This window comes from Loxodonta africana, chromosome 12, assembly GCF_030014295.1.
Source record: "Loxodonta africana isolate mLoxAfr1 chromosome 12, mLoxAfr1.hap2, whole genome shotgun sequence".
NCBI classification, from domain to species: Eukaryota; Metazoa; Chordata; class Mammalia; order Proboscidea; family Elephantidae; genus Loxodonta; species Loxodonta africana.
Window position 1 is genome coordinate 72119148 of NC_087353.1, and position 17582 is coordinate 72136729.

Sequence of the window (17582 nt, forward strand, 5' to 3'; positions counted from 1 at the left end):
TGTAAGAGACACCCATATATGAATTATGTTCTTCTTGTTAATTCAGATTTTATATCCAAGTCTTACATATAATCATGGAAGTAATTCTTTTCTCAAACTAGAAATTGCCACCTAGATCAGCAAAGAGAAACAGAAATGTGAAACACTCTCCGAGATCTGACAACTCATTACAACTAGTCGTTTAAAGGAAACAGGCAATGACCCTTCATTCACACCTAAGAGAAGGGATGAAAACAAGTAGAGAATAGGAGTCCCTCCAGCCAAGGAATAAAAAAGCATGCAAAACATGGTTATGGCTGATTCTACAAGGCAGCCATCACTGGACAACACAGGCATAAAATCCCATTGCCGTCAAGTTGATTTCCACTCATTGCGACCCTACGGAACAGAGTAGAACTGCCCCATGGAGTTTCCAAGGAGTACCTGGTGGATTCGAGCTGCCGACCTTTTGGTTAGCAGACGTAGCTCTTAACCACTAAACCACCAGGGTTTCCAACATAGGCATAGTTCTTAGCAATTTCAGCCCTCAAACAGCCAATGGAAACAGAACTCTCTGAAAACACTGATTAGGCTAACTGACTTTTACTATTACCTGTTTGGCACTTTTTATTCTTCCTAATCTCCTAGAGAAGGCGGAAAAATTTCAGTTAACAAGTATTGGGTTTTTACTTATAATCTCGCCAGGCCAAGCTCTTTCCCCAAATTTGAAAGTGAGGGCCCTCCAAGTTAAATATTCCAGTGTTTGGCAAAGATTTCTTTTCCATAAATGTAATAGCAAGGACAATAAATACCACCAGTCCTATGTCTTCTGCTGAATCCTAAATCTGCCACAATTCCTTAACGATGGCAACATTACAGCAGAATAAAGCCAATTTTAATTTCATAACATTCTTATCTTTCTTATGACAGCATTTCCTTTCTACTAATGCCCAAGTTAATAATTTGATTAAAAATATTAACTATCTTCTTGTAATATGTGCCAATTGTTGTTAGGTGCTGGTGAGTCGGTTCTGATTCATAGTGACCCTGTAGGACAGAACAAAACACTGTCAAGTCTTGTGCAACCCTTAAAATTGTTGCTATTTTGCACTGTCAATCCATCTCACTGAGGATTTCTCTTTTTTTCACTGATGTGCTTTACCAAACACTGTGTGCCAATTAGGAACCCTAAAAGTAAATAACTGCTTACATTGTTAAGCATTTATGTGCTTATGTTCTCTTTACATGTATTAATTCATTTAATCTTCACAAAAATTCCATGAAATTGATACTAATGCAATCCCCATTTAATAGATGAGGACATGGTGGTATGGAGAGGTTAAGCAACCCTTCAAAGAGGGAATGCCAGATTCCAGTCCAGGTAGTATAAAAAAAAAAAAAAAAATCCGGTGCCATCAAGTCGATTCCGACTCATAGTGACCCTATAGGACAGAGTAGAACTGCCTCATAGTTTCCACGGAGCGCCTGGTGGATTAGAACTGCCGACCCTTTGGTTACCAGCCGTAGCACTTAACTGCTACGCCACCAGGGTTTCCCCAGGTAGTATAGCTCCAGAAAAAAGGTCTCTCACAGTCTATACCTGATCCAGAAATGTCTTTACCTGAAAATTCTGCATAGCCATAAGGTGGTATCTGAAAGTATCCTAGTTGTAAGTTTTCTCAGCTTCTCTTTGTCCAGAGTAGAAATATAAGCACCCAGACTATGCCCCAATAAAGCCATGTGACCTTGCTCTCCAATATTCTGGATTCTGTTAACCAAAATTCATTAGATTAAAAAAATGTATTAGAGTCAAAGCATGTTTACTCGGAAATAAAACTGAGTCCTAGTACTTCACAGAAATTTGTTACACTTGAAATCCACTTTATGACCCAGCAGCAGAAATTCAGATATACTGAGAAAATTCAATGCATATATGATTGTTGATAGTTTGGGGAGAAAAATATTTAAAAAATTCGAGTCCTAGGAGATGAATATCCCTTTTTTTGTTGTTGTTGAATATCTAATAAATATACAAACTGTTTTTAAATAATTTTCTCCTTTTTTAAAAATTAAAGACCAGCCTTAAAAACTATAGAGAGTACAGATAAAATGTGCAGAAAACAATTTTTAAAAGAATCATTGGATAAAGACTAATTCCCTGCATTAAATTTATAACAATAATACATCAAATTCAAAGAGAAGGGGGTATTGTTTTATACAATTAAAATGGATGGACTAATTTCCCTTCTAAAGACTAACTGCAAATCATTAATAAGATGAAAGAACTGAATAGGATAGTGGGCAAAAGGCAGTTCATAGAGATGGAAATATAAATGGGTATTTAAAATAACAAAAAGATGTGCTTAACCTTGCTCATAATAAGAAAAATGCAAATTAAAACTACTAAAATATTATTTCTCATCTTTCAGACTGGCAAACATCTTTAAGTTTGGTAACACTCTTGCACGCAAGGTGTGGGGCAAAAGGCACTCTCATGCAGTGGGACTGTAAACTGGAACAACCTCCAAAGGGTTAAATCTGGCAATATCTACCAAAATTACAAATGCACAGACCACCTGACCCAGCAACTCCACTTCTAGGACTTCACCCCTCAGACACACTTGCTGCTATGAAAATGACACATACACAAAGTTACTGGCTGCAGCAAGGTCTGTAACAGAAAAACCTCAACAGGAAGCTAGCTAAATAAAACATGGCTCATTTATTCAAAGTAAAATTAGAAGCTATAAAAAAAAAAAAAGCAAGCTCCTTGTGTGCTGATATGCAATGAACTTCAAGACATAAGAGAAAAAAAAGCAAGGTGCAGAAAAACGTGCAGAGTGGCAGAGACAGACATTTTTGCTTGTTTTTTTTTTTTTTTTTTATACATACACAAAACTATCTCTGGAAGGATACATAAGAAACTGATAATACTGACTGCCCCAGGGAAGAGAACCAGAGGTAGGGAGGCAGAACAACAACAAAAAAACCTAAACTCATTGCTGTCGAGTCTATTCCGGCTCATAGCAACCCTACAGGACAGAGTAGAACTGTTCCACAGAGTTTCCAAGGAGTGTCTGGTGGATGTGAACTGCCAACCTTTTGGTCAGCAGCTGTAGCTCTTAAGCACTACACCACCAGGGTTTCCAAGAAATACAGGTAGGAGGAAAATTCTCTCTGTATACCCTTTTTATTTTTATTTTTTTGAAACAAGAGAATGTATTGCTTACTTAAAAAAAATTAAGCTTAAAAAAATAATTAAGAGAAAACGCAACCAACGATCCACATAAATGGGTGACCCACAGAGAACGTGGACCGCCACTCCATCAATTCACCTGCAGTAATCCTCAGCCATCATAAAGGAGGCAGAAAAGCAAATGACAATTATCCTTTGGTCCTTCTGCCACCCCTAAGAAACCCTACCATAAAAATGACAGAATTTAGTTTTACTAAAACAGGGTATTTACAAAAAATATATATTTTAAAATATAAAAAATAAAGTATAAATAATACATATATTGTATCATCTAAAATACATAAATGTCTCTCTGAAAAGAAAACAACGAACATCATTTAATGCCATATGTAACTCTTCATGAGATACGGATTATCTGAGCAACTTGTAAGAACGGAATCATTCCTGGAATCAAGAACACACAGACTTTCAAAGAGAAGCTGTGACCCCTCTCCATTACCGAGAACTCTGGGGCTCCCCGTCTTCATCTCCGTGCATCAGGTTCTGAACTAACTGGAGGATGCTCACCATATCTTGTCCACTGCAAGACAGAGAGTTGCTGGATTGGTGGAAACAGCACCCACACCCCACCACTCTCCCACTATTCTCTCATCTAAACTAGCTTTGATAAGGTTTTAATTTTTTTTAATAACTACAAAAGAATGTGTTTTGAGATATGGTGTAACATCTTTTAAAAATGATCCAGAAATTATAAACTGAATTCTGAATATAACTTTACTGGTGATTAATTAAATCTTCTACCTAACTATGAGTTTGATCTTTAAAAAATCTCACCAGCATTATTTTCAGCAATATTTCTATACCTATTTATCTTAGGAGAAGACTGAAAACATTTAGTAAGCATGTTAGCAAAAAAAAAAAAACAAAAACCAAAAACCCCAAACCCATTGCTGTCAAGTTGATTCTGACTCAAGGTAACCCTACAGGACAGAGTAGAACTGCCCCATAGAGTTTCCAAGGAGTGCCTGGTAGATTCGAACTGCCGACCTTTTGGTTAACTGAGCACTTAACCACTGTGCCACCAGGGCTCCAATAAGCATGTTATAAGGGATAAAAGCCTTTACGAGAGGTTAGAAGGGCACAGAACCAACAAGAATACTCCATTATTCACAACAGCAAAAAAAAAAAAAAAAAAAAAGTAGAAACAACCCAAGTATCCATCAATGGACAACTGTGGTATTTAAATACTGCGTAATGGTATTACTCCATAAAAAGGAATGACATTCTGATACGTGCTGCAACAAGGCTGAATCTTGAAAACATGTTGAGTGAAGTAAATCAGACACAAAAGGACATATACTGTATAATCTCATTTACATGAAATACCTAGAATAGGCAAATTCATAGAGGCAAAGTAGATTAGAGTTTACTGGGGCTAGGAGAGGGGGAAATGAGTTATTGCTTAACGGGTACTATTAATGCTTATTGTTTGGGGTAATGAAAAGTTCTGGAAATAGAGTGGTAATGCTTATACATTGTGAATGTAATTAGTGCCACTGAATGATGCACTTAAAATGGCAAAATTTTGTTATTTATATTTTACGTTAAAAAAAAAAAAAATAGACCACTCCAATGCCGTTGGTATATCTAGTTTTCCCCCCATGTAGAAGTCTTGTCTGTTTGGATCAACAGCCTTAAACATGTAATGCCAAGTATCATTTATTACCACCTCTCTATCCCCCAAGTGGGAAACCTGAGATCTGAGATAAATAGATTCACAGAAGATGTATTAATAAATGCTCATTATACAAGGTGAAAATTTATGAGAAAAATTATAAGCTAAAAATGGCAAGGCAGCCTGTAACAGATGTAATATAAATACATCCCCCTCCATTAATAAGAACATGAAAAATTAAAAATTTCTCCCTTTCAAAAAAGAAGCGCTGTCCAAACAATTCCTAAAAACCCATTTTTCCTCAAGGTCCTGGCCTATAAGTGGGAAGGGCTCTGGTTCATGGGCAGTGTAGCAATTAGGACAAGGGGTAGGGGGTGCTGAGGGTGGCCCTGACCAAGCTGGTTAAAGTCATTAAGCCTGTGCACTACAGAATTACTGTGAGAATGCTGTCAGACAATCCATGTAAACCATTTAACACCATGCCTGGCACATTATTAGTCTCAATAAATGTTGGCTATATTGGTATTATTAAGGAGCCCTGCTGGTGCCGTGGTTAAAGCGATAGACTGCTAACCGAAAGGCGGATGGCTGGGAACCGCCAGCGGCTCCGTGGAAGAAAGATGTGACGGTGTGCTTCCTCAGATTTACAGCCTTGGAAACCCTATGGGGTTGCTATGAGTTGGAATCAACCTATTGGCAATGGGTTTAGATTAGTATTAGTACGTGTGAGCACTCCTGGTCAGTGGCTCTAATGCACTGCCATTCTGAGAACTACAGACATTCTTAGTAGTACCTTTTCTAGAGAAACTTCTGTGGAATCAGGACTATAAACCTCAAGCCTTTTTTATTCCTTTCAGTAGCAGGCCTGGGATGAGAAGACTTAAAGGATCTGGTTCCTGTTCTGGGTTGTTGGAAGCACTTCACTACCTAAACCCATTCCTAAGCACTTCACACCTAAACCCATTGTCATCGAGTCAATTCCAACTCATGGGGCTTCAAATCAGCATTATTCATGTTGCAATATTTTAAAATATTAGTAACTGGGTGTGTTAGACTTGACATTTGTTGGAATGCTGTGATCCCTCCTCCATACTTTTCCTTCACAACCCTGTACATATTTGCATTCAGGTCAAAGGACAATTTAAGGGAGTTGTACTGTTTACCTACTATTGTGCAGCTTCCTGGTTATAAAGAAAAAACTAATTTGAGGGAAGCTGGGCTGGGACTTTAATTACAGACTGACTACTAACATCCTGTGAAAATTTTAGACTGATAGCTTATTTTTCTGATCTTTTCCTAGCTCAAACCACAAAGACTTGACAGGTTTGCCTTAGTTGCCAAAAAATAAACCACTCTGCCAATGATTAAAAGTTGACATTTTCCTTTCATCTACTACATTATAAAAATGATAAATCTTATCAAATTAAATGATCTTTCACAATAAGACTCAGTCTACTAGACAGATTATAGGTTTCAAGGATGTACTAAGTATGATATTACAGTGATAATAAAAGATGCCAACAATGTGCTTTTGAGTCATGCGGTTGCATTAAATTCTGTAAGAGAAAGGGGAAGGAGGGGGTAAGCTCAGCATTATCACCAACCAGCCAGTGGCATTTCAGTTTTCCAATGTTATACTGCACGTAACTCTACTTGAATTTGCTTTGTGTTCATTAAAACTAAAACTGTAAATCCATGATGTAAAATCTTGGTTTAAAAAAGATTTACAATCAAACTAAAGACACTTATCTTCACTGCCTCCTACCTGCCCTGGAGTGGCCCTGGAATATCCCCTGACGGGAGCTTCTTTTCATTTTCTTCCTCTGTTCTCCTAATTTAAAGGAAACAGAAAATTGATATGATACAAGTAGTTTTTTTTTTAACATTTGAGCACTCAAGCATGTTGAGAATGTTACCTATAACTTTTTAGTGATTGATCTAGGATTCAAAACACATTTACCACATTCCCCTATCAGCTCCCAGTACTTGGTATAGCTTCAATTTCAGAAAAACAAAATAACAGAATAATAATAATGATTCAATACATTTCTTAATTAGCTAATCCCACATATGGCCTGAATATTCAGTAAGAAGTATTTATAGATTCAATATATTATGTAAATGAAACTCGTAATAGAGTCCCTTCAGTTTCAAAATCCTTTTAATTATAAAGCACCTTCAGAGACTAATGTCAATTTTAAAGTGGGCTAGAAACGGAAGCGACATTCTGAAACCAGGAGGTGTCTTTAACAGAAGGAAGCCGGCGCCTCCAGTTTCACAACAGGTTGAACTCGTCTCACAGGGTCACTTCTGCTGGCTGCTCACCTCTGACTGTCCTCTAGCATCTGCATCGCCTCCTTCAAGTTTTTTCCCATTTCAGCTAATGTAGGGTCTACTACCTGGGAAATAAGCCAAAAAATAAGTTAAATTTTATAATCCTCTGTTATTTCTGCAATATATTTCATCCAGAAAAATTCAATGCAAGTTCATTTTCTTCTCAATTTATTATAAAGTATATATGTGAATAAAAAAACTTCCAAAAGTTCAAAAATATAACAAAAAAAGTAAGTCTTCCAGTCCCTCCCCAAGGGAAGCCACTTTTAAGTCTGACATATATTTCCAAATTTTAACCACACTCACATGCACCTCGGCAACTTACTTTTTAGTACTTCATAGTGAATGTGGTTCCACGTCAGTGTGTACACTTCATTCTTCTTAGCAGTTATATCTTATTCTGCTCTATGGATGTATCATGGTTTATTTAAGCAATCCCAGATTAATCGATGCTTAGGTTATTCCACTTTTTCATTATTAGACGCGAGGTCCAGAAAAGCATGTACAGTATGCTGTTTTACCTGTTGCGTAGCCTGAAAAATGGTTCTCTAAAAGATATCCATATGCTAATTTCTAAAACCTGTGTATGTTATCTCACATGGGGTTATGGACTGAGCTGTGCCCCTCCTCAAAAAAAAATATATTGGAATCCTAATCCTTATATCTGTGTATATAATCCTGTTTGGAAATAGGGTTTTCTTTGTTATGTTACTTAGACGTACCGAGTAGGGTGGGTTCTAAATCTAATCATTTCTGAGTTGGAGCAGATTAGATACAGAGATACACACACATGGGGGAAGACAGATACCATGTGAGGATCACCGAGGAATGCTCAGAGCTGCCAACAAGGAAGGAATCAACATGGCTAAGACCCTGATTTGGACTTTTTAGTTCCTAGAACTGTGAGAAAATTCATTTCTGTTCTTTAAAGCCACCCACTCGTGCTATTTGTGTTATGGCAGTACTAGGAAACTAAGTCCTATGCAGCTGTGATTAAGGCTCTTGAGATGGGGAGTTTATCCTGAATTATCCAGGTGAGTCCTAAGTAAAATCATATGTATCCTTATGAGAGCGAGGCAGAGGGAGATTTTAACACACAGGAGGGGAAAGGTGGGGGGGCAGGGCACGTGAAGATGGAGCAGAGAGATTTGAAGATGCTGGCCTTGAAGACTAGAATGATGCGGCCACAAGCCAAGGAATGCCAGCAACCACCATAAACTGGAATAGAAGAGGCAAGGAAGGGACTCTCCCTATAGCCTCTGGAGGCAGTACAGCACTGACAACACCTTGATTTTGGCCCAGTAATACTGATTTTCAAACTTCTGTGCTCCAGAATTCGGAGAGAATATTATGTCCATTGTCTTAAGCCTCCCAATCTGTGGAAATTTGTTACAGCAGCCACAGGAAACTAAAACACCTCTATATATGCACGGGCTTCTATAAACAAAGCGTATCTTTGGAAGCTTACACTGCCTCCAGAGAGGGGCACTGGGAGATGGCACAGGGGCCACAGTGAGTTGTGATCTTCATACTCTTTTGTTCCTTTTGGATTTCATACCATGTATACATATTCTATTCAAAAAAATTAATGAAACAAAAATTTAAAAATCCTTGCAGAATTACAAACAAACTCATTTTTCTTTCTTCCTTCTTAATCTCTATAGTGAGATTCTTCTGGGGGAGAAAATCTTGTTGTCTTGAATCTCTATATAGTATGAACTGTGTTACAGAAAGTTACAGAAGCATGCTCTTTTGTTCCCCTTTCTCCTCAAGTGTATCTCTAGAAAACAGGAGATCTGTATTGTACCTGGTGATTCATCTCATCTGGAGTAGGAGTGCAGTAAGTGTGGACTATATTTAGTTTTGCATTAACTCCTCAGACACTATTTTAGGGAGATTCTACTGAATCTACTACTCATTTTATCAATCTAAGAATCAGAAAATGTTAAGTTCTAGAAGGGACTTCAGGATCTAGTTCAGGTACTTTCCAGCTCTCGGTCTTTGGGTTCCCGGGAAAAGCTTGGGGGAGGAAAGGTTAGGTAGACAGTTGAGACTTCTGGCTCCCCACCCCTCATTAAGCAGATAAGCTCTGTTTTATAAGGGTTTCATGTAGAGTTTTTTTTTTTTTTTTTTGTAAGCAGTTCCACTAAAAGGAAAAATAAGAAAGAAAAAACAAGGCATGAAAACCCCTGATTCTGGTCTAACATTTTGGAGGAGAGAAAGCTAAGCCTTAGAGAGGTAAAGTGACTTGCCCGAGGCCATACAGCTAGTAAGTGCCTGGGATCCTGACTCCTGTTTCTGGGCTCTTTCTAGTATACAACATACTGCCTCCCATATAAGGATTATAAAATAATCATCTAGCCACGGCCAATCTGGTTTTTAAACAAACGTTTTCAATAAAATTAATAATTTAAATGTGCCCACGGGATGCATTAGAAAGCAACCCAAAAGGTCACCAACCAAAACAAACCCACTGCAGTCTAGTCTATTCGACCCTACAGGACACAGCAGAACTGCCCTATAGGGTTTCCAAGGCTGTGATCTTTACAGAAGCAGACTGCCACATCTTTCTTCTGGGGAGCAGTGGGTGGGTTCCAACCGCCAACCTTTTGGTTAGCAGGCAAGTGCTTTAACTACTGTGCCACCAGGACTCCTTCCAAAAGGTCTCAGTGGTCTTCAATTAATGATTACGAGTTGGATGAGGAACAAATAACAATCAAGAGAATTTATCTTAACTCCTTAGTCTACTGGTCATGCTTCCTTTCTTACCATCATCATCTGCTGTGACACTCCAGTGTACCCCTACCATTTAGTCAGATGAAGAGATAAAAGTTTTGCTAGCTGCATGCTTACGACACTTCCCCTGTCTAAAACATCCTTGTGCCTTTCATTTACCTCTAGCTAGCTATCTATGCAATCAAAATTCGACACTCCATGAAATCTTTATGGATAAAACCATTTTCACTCTTTAAATCTCCTCTAACGACGCCGATACCATAGAAGGTATGTGATATTGAATATCAACAAAATGTCTCTCTAAAAGGGCAGTACAGCCAGGTTTTCCTATAGTTTTGGAATAAAATTTTCAGTGAGAAACAGACAAGGTAAGTTGACTTACAGAAGCTACTTTGTATGCGCAATTAAAAAAAAAAAAAACTCCATTGCCGTCAAGTCAATTTCAACTCATAGCGATCCTACAGGACAGAGTAGAACTGCCCCATAGAGTTACCAAGAAGTGCCTGGTGGATTCAAACTGCTGACCTTTTGGTTAGCGGTCATAGCTCTTAACCATTACGCCACCAGGGTTTCCTTGTATGAGCAATACATGTTTTTAAACACTAGAATCACGGGTAGTGACAAGATGCTTACACTGCGAAAGGCAGGAGAAATAGGAGATTCACATGCCCTCATATGAGTCTCTCACACTACAGTACACATTCACTGACTGGAATAGCTTACACTTAAATAGTTCTCACTTCTACTCTCTCATTTTTTTGATGGGGGAGGGACATAGGGGGGTGCATGGATAGTATTTACAGTTGCATTTGATAAAATTATATGTGAATATGATATGACCCCAATACACAATGCTCTACACCTTCTTGTTTGTTGTGTTAATTGGATACTCCAAAATATAAAATGTTCCTCAGTTGAGGAACAACACTAGGCTCTAAGTCAAAGAATGCCCTAAGAAAAATTATATACTTTTAATTGGTCCCATAAGACTAAACACCATGTCATCATAAGCTTCTTGAGGGCAACGACTTTCTTATTCATGTTTCTATCCCCTATACCTGTTACAATGGAGCCCCAGTGGTGTAGTGGTTAAGAGCTCAGCTGCTAACCAAAAGGTCAGCAGTTCAAATCCATCAGCCGTTCTTTGGAAACCCTATGGGACAGCTCTACTCTGTCCGACAGGGTCACTTTGAGTTGGAATAGACTCAATGGCAACAGGTATATAGTATAGTATACCTGTTACATGTCAGACAAGATAGCTGCATAATAAATGATAGTTAATAATCAAGAGCAAAAACAACAGCTAGACACAAACCTAAATTAATAAAGAATTAAACTGCACAAAGATGTCTATTATTCAGTATATGGGAGGAGGCTGTTTAATGGTACTGAGGAGGGAAACAGTATTTTATGGCAGGTTCCCAGGAAGAATGTCCTATCATTTCTGTATCCCTATCATCTAGCACAGGCTCTGGCACAGAATAGGTGGTCAACATTTACGATCTTAATAATTACTAACACTTACTGGCTTGCTTACTATATTCCAGGCAGTACACTAATTAATCCCTTTACCTGCATTATCTCCTGACTTAACTAATCCAACCTCATAGAGTTAATCAACTTTAGAACCAGAATTTAAAACAAAATCTGTGTGACTCTAGAACCAGTGCTCTTAACCACGAGGCAGTGTTGCTTTGTATCAAATAACTAAACAAAGCAATTAAAAATTAATCCCTTTACCTGCATTATCTCCGGACTAAACTAATCCAAAATCAAAGAGTTAATCAACTTTAGAGCCAGAATTTAAAACAAAATCTGTGTGACTCTAGAACCAGTGCTCTTAATCACGAGGCAGTGTTGCTTTGTATCAAATAACTAAACAAAGCAATTAAAACTATGAAAAAGCTACATACTCAAAAGTCATAATTAGAACTAAGGTATAATTTTAAAGATTATCTTTGACTGTTTTCACCTAGATTAAAAGTTAGTGCATCAGAAGGCTCTCTCTACAGGTAAACTCTCTACAACAGCCTGAACTAGAGTCTGACCATAAATATATCATCCAAACTGGTGCATTTTTAAGAGAGAAAGGAGGTACTATTAATAATTAAGCCAGGTAACAGGTGTAAACTGGGATGCTCCTGGGCAAACTAAGATGTACGAAACCACAGCCTTTACTAAAATGTGTACTTCAGATCTTAAACCATTATGCCACCTAGTGAAGTCCATGCAACTTTTTTTTTTTTTAATGGTGGTAGTTATTTATGAGTTATAAGGAAAACAGAAGACAAGGCACCATTCAAAAGTAATGCACCCACTTTCCCTACCTTTAAACATATCTGAATACATCTTCTCTCATTTAGGAGCCCTGGTGGTGCAGCGGTTAAGGGCTCGGCTGGCAACCAAAAGGCTGGTAGTCTGAATCCACCAGCCGCTTTAAATCCTGAATAAAGTGACCTGACTAAAATTCGGGGGCCTACTAGAAACCATTTCAGAAAAAGATCCTTTTATTAACAAAAAAAGTAAACACATTCCAACCACCACTTCGGAGGCCAGTTGGTATTTTTTTCTGTTTCCTTTCCATTATCTTTTCTACAGCCCTTAAGCAAGCCAATCCAGGCTATAAACATTGAACATACATGATAACTACTTTCCAGTACTTCCTGGAAGTTAGGAGGGTTTACCTGGGGTTGATTTCTATACGTGAATGTGGTATTGAGTTGGATTCCTAGGACCTCCTCTCACCCTGGATCTCTAAGCCTTAAAAAGGCTAGAACTATACCAATAAAAAACAACATAAGGTGCAATGAAGCATTTACAGTGTAGGTATATCCATCCATACATACAATTTCTAATTATAAAATTGATATATGCTTATTATGAGATAATCAGAAAATTATATCTCTTACTGGACTGCAAATTATAAATTATATTTCAATCATGGTTGATTCTGCCATGTAATGAAACAAATTCAGCATTTTTGCAGCCGTTATATCTAATACAGATGTGTGGTATGGCTTAATGCAATTTCAAGGTTCTAAGGAGAATCATTCAGTTGTACTTACAATAAGAGCCACAGAGCTGAGACTCTAAAAGGCAGCTCACTTTGTAAAACAGAAGCTCCTCTGTTCATGCTTTTATGAACATTTTTTCACGAATCGTTTTTTGGGATCATGGTTTCATGGGACATTCCAGTTAACTGGCCTAATAACATGTTCAGTGCTTCTGTTCTACCTCCTAGTTGCTGCACAGTGCCTGAGTCTTAAAAGCTTGCAAGCAGCCATCCAAGGTACAACAATTGGTCTCTATTCACCTGGAGCAACAGAGGAAGAAAGAGACTCAGGGATAGCGGGAACATGTGGACTGTGCGGCTAACTGCCTCCATGAATAACTGCCTCCTTTGCCCTGAGATCAAAAGAACTGGGTGGTGCCCGGCTACCGTTACTGAACAATTTGTTCAAAGATTGTATAAAAGAATCCTGATCAAAAGGGGGGAAATGCAGAAAAGAATTTCAAATTCTCATGGAATCCAGACTTTCTAGAGTCATGGAGGGTAGGCGAACCCCTGGAACTACTGCCCGGAGATAATCTTTCAACCTTAAACTTAAACTTCCCCTGAAGTTATCTTAAAACCAAACAATAGTTTAGCTTAGCTAGTAAAAAAGGTCTGTCTTGAGCATTACGCTGTTTTAAGAACTATCTATAAGGGATCAAAGTGACCACAGCAACTAGAAAGATTAGATAGGAACCTTAGGAGACAATAAGTTTATGTTAAAAGGGGAGGAACAACTCAGAAAAGGAGGGTGAGAATGGTTGCACAACTCGAAAAATGTAATCAATGTCAGTAAATTGTACATGTAGAAACTGTTCAATTGGTATACAGACATGTATTGCTATGTATATTCTCAACAATGAAAACACAATTTAGTAAAAAAAAAAAACAAAAAATTCATTGTTCTACTGTGAAGATTTCATTAAATGGTGAGAAGTACCTTTCTTCAGCTGATTAAAGCAATTAGATAAAGCTTCAACTTGCTGTGTTTCTAACATGCTGACTACTCTTGCCTTCTGCAGCTTTCTAAACAAGGTTAATCCTGGAGAGTGATACCACGACACTATCACCTCTCCATGCAACTATCACCTCTCCAAAATCATGTATCCTCCTCCCAAGTGAAAACACAGTGTGTGCTGTCCAGCACTAAACAAATGTCCCAAATACTACATATCTACTACGTATCTCTGAGAAACAACAAGAACACAGAAGCAGCTGCACCAGGAATACATGTGGTCCTTATGGGAACACAGAAAAGGATAAGGATTCTCCAAGTTGATATAGTGCCATGCAAAACTGAGTTACCTTGCTGAAGCCTCAATTTCTATATTCGTAATCTCTTTTTTTTGCCAGATTTCAAGGGAAGACTATTTCAGAACCAGTTACTTTTATCTTCCCATTTTCTAAGAATTGGACACTTTTTAAAAATCTTATCTTTAACTATCAGGGACTCTGTGCTTGAGTGTGTCTGAGAGAACATGAAGACATACTGTAATTGTTGGCTCATAAAGCAACATAAGAGGACACTGTGTGATTTAAAGTCAGGAAAGGTGCATGTCAGGGGTATATTATTTCGCCGTATTTATTCAGTCTGTACATTGAGCAAATAATCCAAGAAGCGGGACTATATGAAGAACAACACAGCATCAAGATTGGAGTAAGACTCATTAACAACCTGTGATGTGCAGATGACACAACCTTGCTTGCTGAAAGTGAAGAGGACCAGAAGCAGTTCCTGATGAAGATCTAAGACTATGGCCTTCCGTATGGATTACACCTCAACATAAGGAAAACAAAAATCCTCATAACTGGACCAGTGAGCAACATCATGATAAACGGAGAAAAGACTGAAGTTGTCAAGGGTTCCATTTTACTTGGATCCACAATCAACACCCATGGAAGCAGCAGTCAAGAAATCAAAAGATGCACTGCATTGGGCAAATATGCTGCGAAAGACCTTTTTAAAGTGTTAAAAAGGAAAGATGTCACTTTGAGGACTAAGGTGCACCTGACCCAAGCCATGGTATTTTCAATCGCCTCATAAGCATGTGAAACCGAAGAGGTGATGCCTTTGAATTACGGCATTGGTGAAGAATACTGAATATACTATGGACTGCCAGAAGAATGATCAAATCTGTCTTGGAAAAAGTACAGCTCCTTAGAAGGGAGGATGTCAAGACTTCGTCTCATGTATTTTGGACATGTCATCAGGAGGGACCAGTTCCTAGAGAAGGACATGATACTTGGTAAAGTAGAGGGTCAGCAAAAAAGAGGAAGACCCTCAACGAGATGGACTGACACAGCGGCTGCAACAATAATAGCAACAATAGTCAGGATGCCGCAGGACTGGGCAGGTTTGGTCCTGTCGTACATAGGGTCTTTGTGAGTTGGAGTCAACACAATAGCACCTAACAACAACAACAACAAACATCATAATACTCCTAGGTGAAAAAGGATATGCAAGTAATGTGTAAGGTATAACTATTAGTGTTTAACCTTACAAATTCCTCATGAAGAGAAGCAGAAAAGAAAAAATGGGAACGAGAAAGGTGAAAATACCCAACAGAGTGGTAAAAATTTGGGAGACACAAAGAAGCGGCAAAGTTATTAACACCAGATCAGATCTCAGTCACAGATAGAAGAATGCTGAGGGGGGAAAAAAGAGCATCCAAAATCACTTGCCTTAAGTTTCAAAAAAGGTATTCCTAGAGAACGTTACCGCTGGGGAATCAATTCACTTAGATATTATATCATGAGTAAATGCTTCCAAATAACAACACAGATGGAGAAATATCACACCACAGGCAAGCTCAATTTCTAAAAAGGTTTACTAGCTTACCTGGAATCCACCTACTATGGAACAACAACAACAACAAAAATGCTTAAAGGGAAGCATGCTATGGTCAATGGAAACACCAATCCTTCACTGAGATAAGCTTATTATCAGGAATGTTTCCTACGACTTGTTAGTGGGGGGTTGGGACAGAAAGATAAGGCTATTCATTAACCTTATTAATATCAGTATTTCCAAATCTGGATTAGAATTATGCATTAATTAATGTTGCCTGCCTTATTTTAAAAGCAAGAATAATAATTCAAGGAAGAGGAAACCATCAATTCCTGAAAGACCCTGGGTATTTTCAGGCCTTTAAGACTGAACAATGTGAAACTATCAATATTTAACTGTTAATTCACAAAAACAGCAACTTTATATGGTTCCACCTAATACATTCTCTAGCCTTGTAAGTAATTCAGCCTTATGAGGCTGCTGAAAAGCTCACCGCTGCTAAATGTCCAAAATCACTGAGTTGCACTTTCAAAGCAAACCCTTTGTTCTGCTGTTTTTGATTGTCTACACATAGGAAAAAGGTTATGCTAGGAAAGTTGACTTCTCTGTCAGATATCTGAAAGTCAGAATGCATTTTCCACAGGAATAAAAGGTGGATAGGTCCCAAGGCTAAATCTCAAGGACTGTTTAACCTTAAAGTAGCTGAATACTTAACATGTACAACAAAGCCAAAAAGTATTGCAGTAATATAGGTAATTAAATAAACAAAATTTAAATTTGAAATAATTTTACGGCCCATTAACGTTGCTTGTAGAGAATAGATTTAACTTAAGCTAGGTCAATTTCTGGAGAGATTCTGAAGGGAATTTTTGGACATTTTCAAGGTGAATGGAGGCACTGGTTCTTTTTTATATCTGATTTAACTTCAAAAGGTGCAACACCTTTCCTTTCCCTTCCCTTCATCTGTGTTCTACCAGCAATAATGTGAACCGTAATTATAAAGTAAAAATCTACATTACATCGACATTTTTAAAAACTCCAGGAAAGGCATGAATTCTGAACTAAATATTCTATCCTAAAAAGAGAAGCTCTTCCACAAAACCTTGCCCGGTCACTCACTGCATTTCTCCCCACTTGTTTCTTAATTCCTGGGATACTTTTTACTGTCCTTGCAGTGCCAGCATTTGTCTAAAAATGTATGTCCCTTACTACATTGTAACATCTTGAGGGATAATGTCTTACTCACCTTGTGTCTCCTTTGGCATGCAGCACTGGGCTTTGACCCTATTGGTTTTCAACTAATAGAAATCATAAACCAAAACAGACCTCCGCTTTAGAAGAAAACAGATGGCATTACGCTTAAGCTACACCTACTTACAACTCATAATTCAATATATGGTATTGAAGATATGGTATTACAAGACTAGGGACCACCAATAGCTCTGCTACTGACTACCTCTGCAACCTTGACTGAATCAAAAATCACTGAGGCCATAAACTTTTAGGATCAGGAACTCTGTACCATGGCTAAGTTCCAGGAACTCTGTACCATGGCTAAGTTCCCATCGGCTTTTCTTGACATCCTGCATTCAATAACCATTGACCACCATCGCCACTCCACACCTGTATGCAAAACCCTCACATGACAACCATGTAGGGATCTGCTTTAAATAAACACTAAAATTACAGCCTATCATCTCCTCACAGATGTCCTCCCATTCTACATAAAAAAGTAGGGTCTACAAAGGCATACACGGAACTGGGTCATTCCAAGCCTGGCTAAAAGAGGTTCTTTTTCTCACACTTCTGAAGTGAAGAGCAG

General features: G+C 38.2%; 1 protein-coding gene across 5 annotated transcripts in view; it reads right to left on the reverse strand.

The window, feature by feature from the left end:
- Nucleotides 1–17582, reverse strand: part of PDXDC1 (pyridoxal dependent decarboxylase domain containing 1) — a 62817-nt gene that overhangs the window by 41388 nt on the left and 3847 nt on the right. For 3 of the 5 annotated variants that reach the window (XM_064295622.1, XM_064295624.1, XM_064295621.1), the window contains exons 2-5: nt 7176–7249; nt 6616–6681; nt 3675–3755; nt 1601–1747 (exon numbers count right to left, since the gene is read on the reverse strand). In XM_064295622.1, the coding sequence (XP_064151692.1) occupies nt 1601–1747; nt 3675–3755; nt 6616–6681; nt 7176–7249 (368 nt within the window). The remainder of the gene's footprint in view (nt 1–1600; nt 1748–3674; nt 3756–6615; nt 6682–7175; nt 7250–17582) is intronic. The other 2 variants (XM_064295625.1, XM_064295626.1) reach the window with 2 other exon arrangements.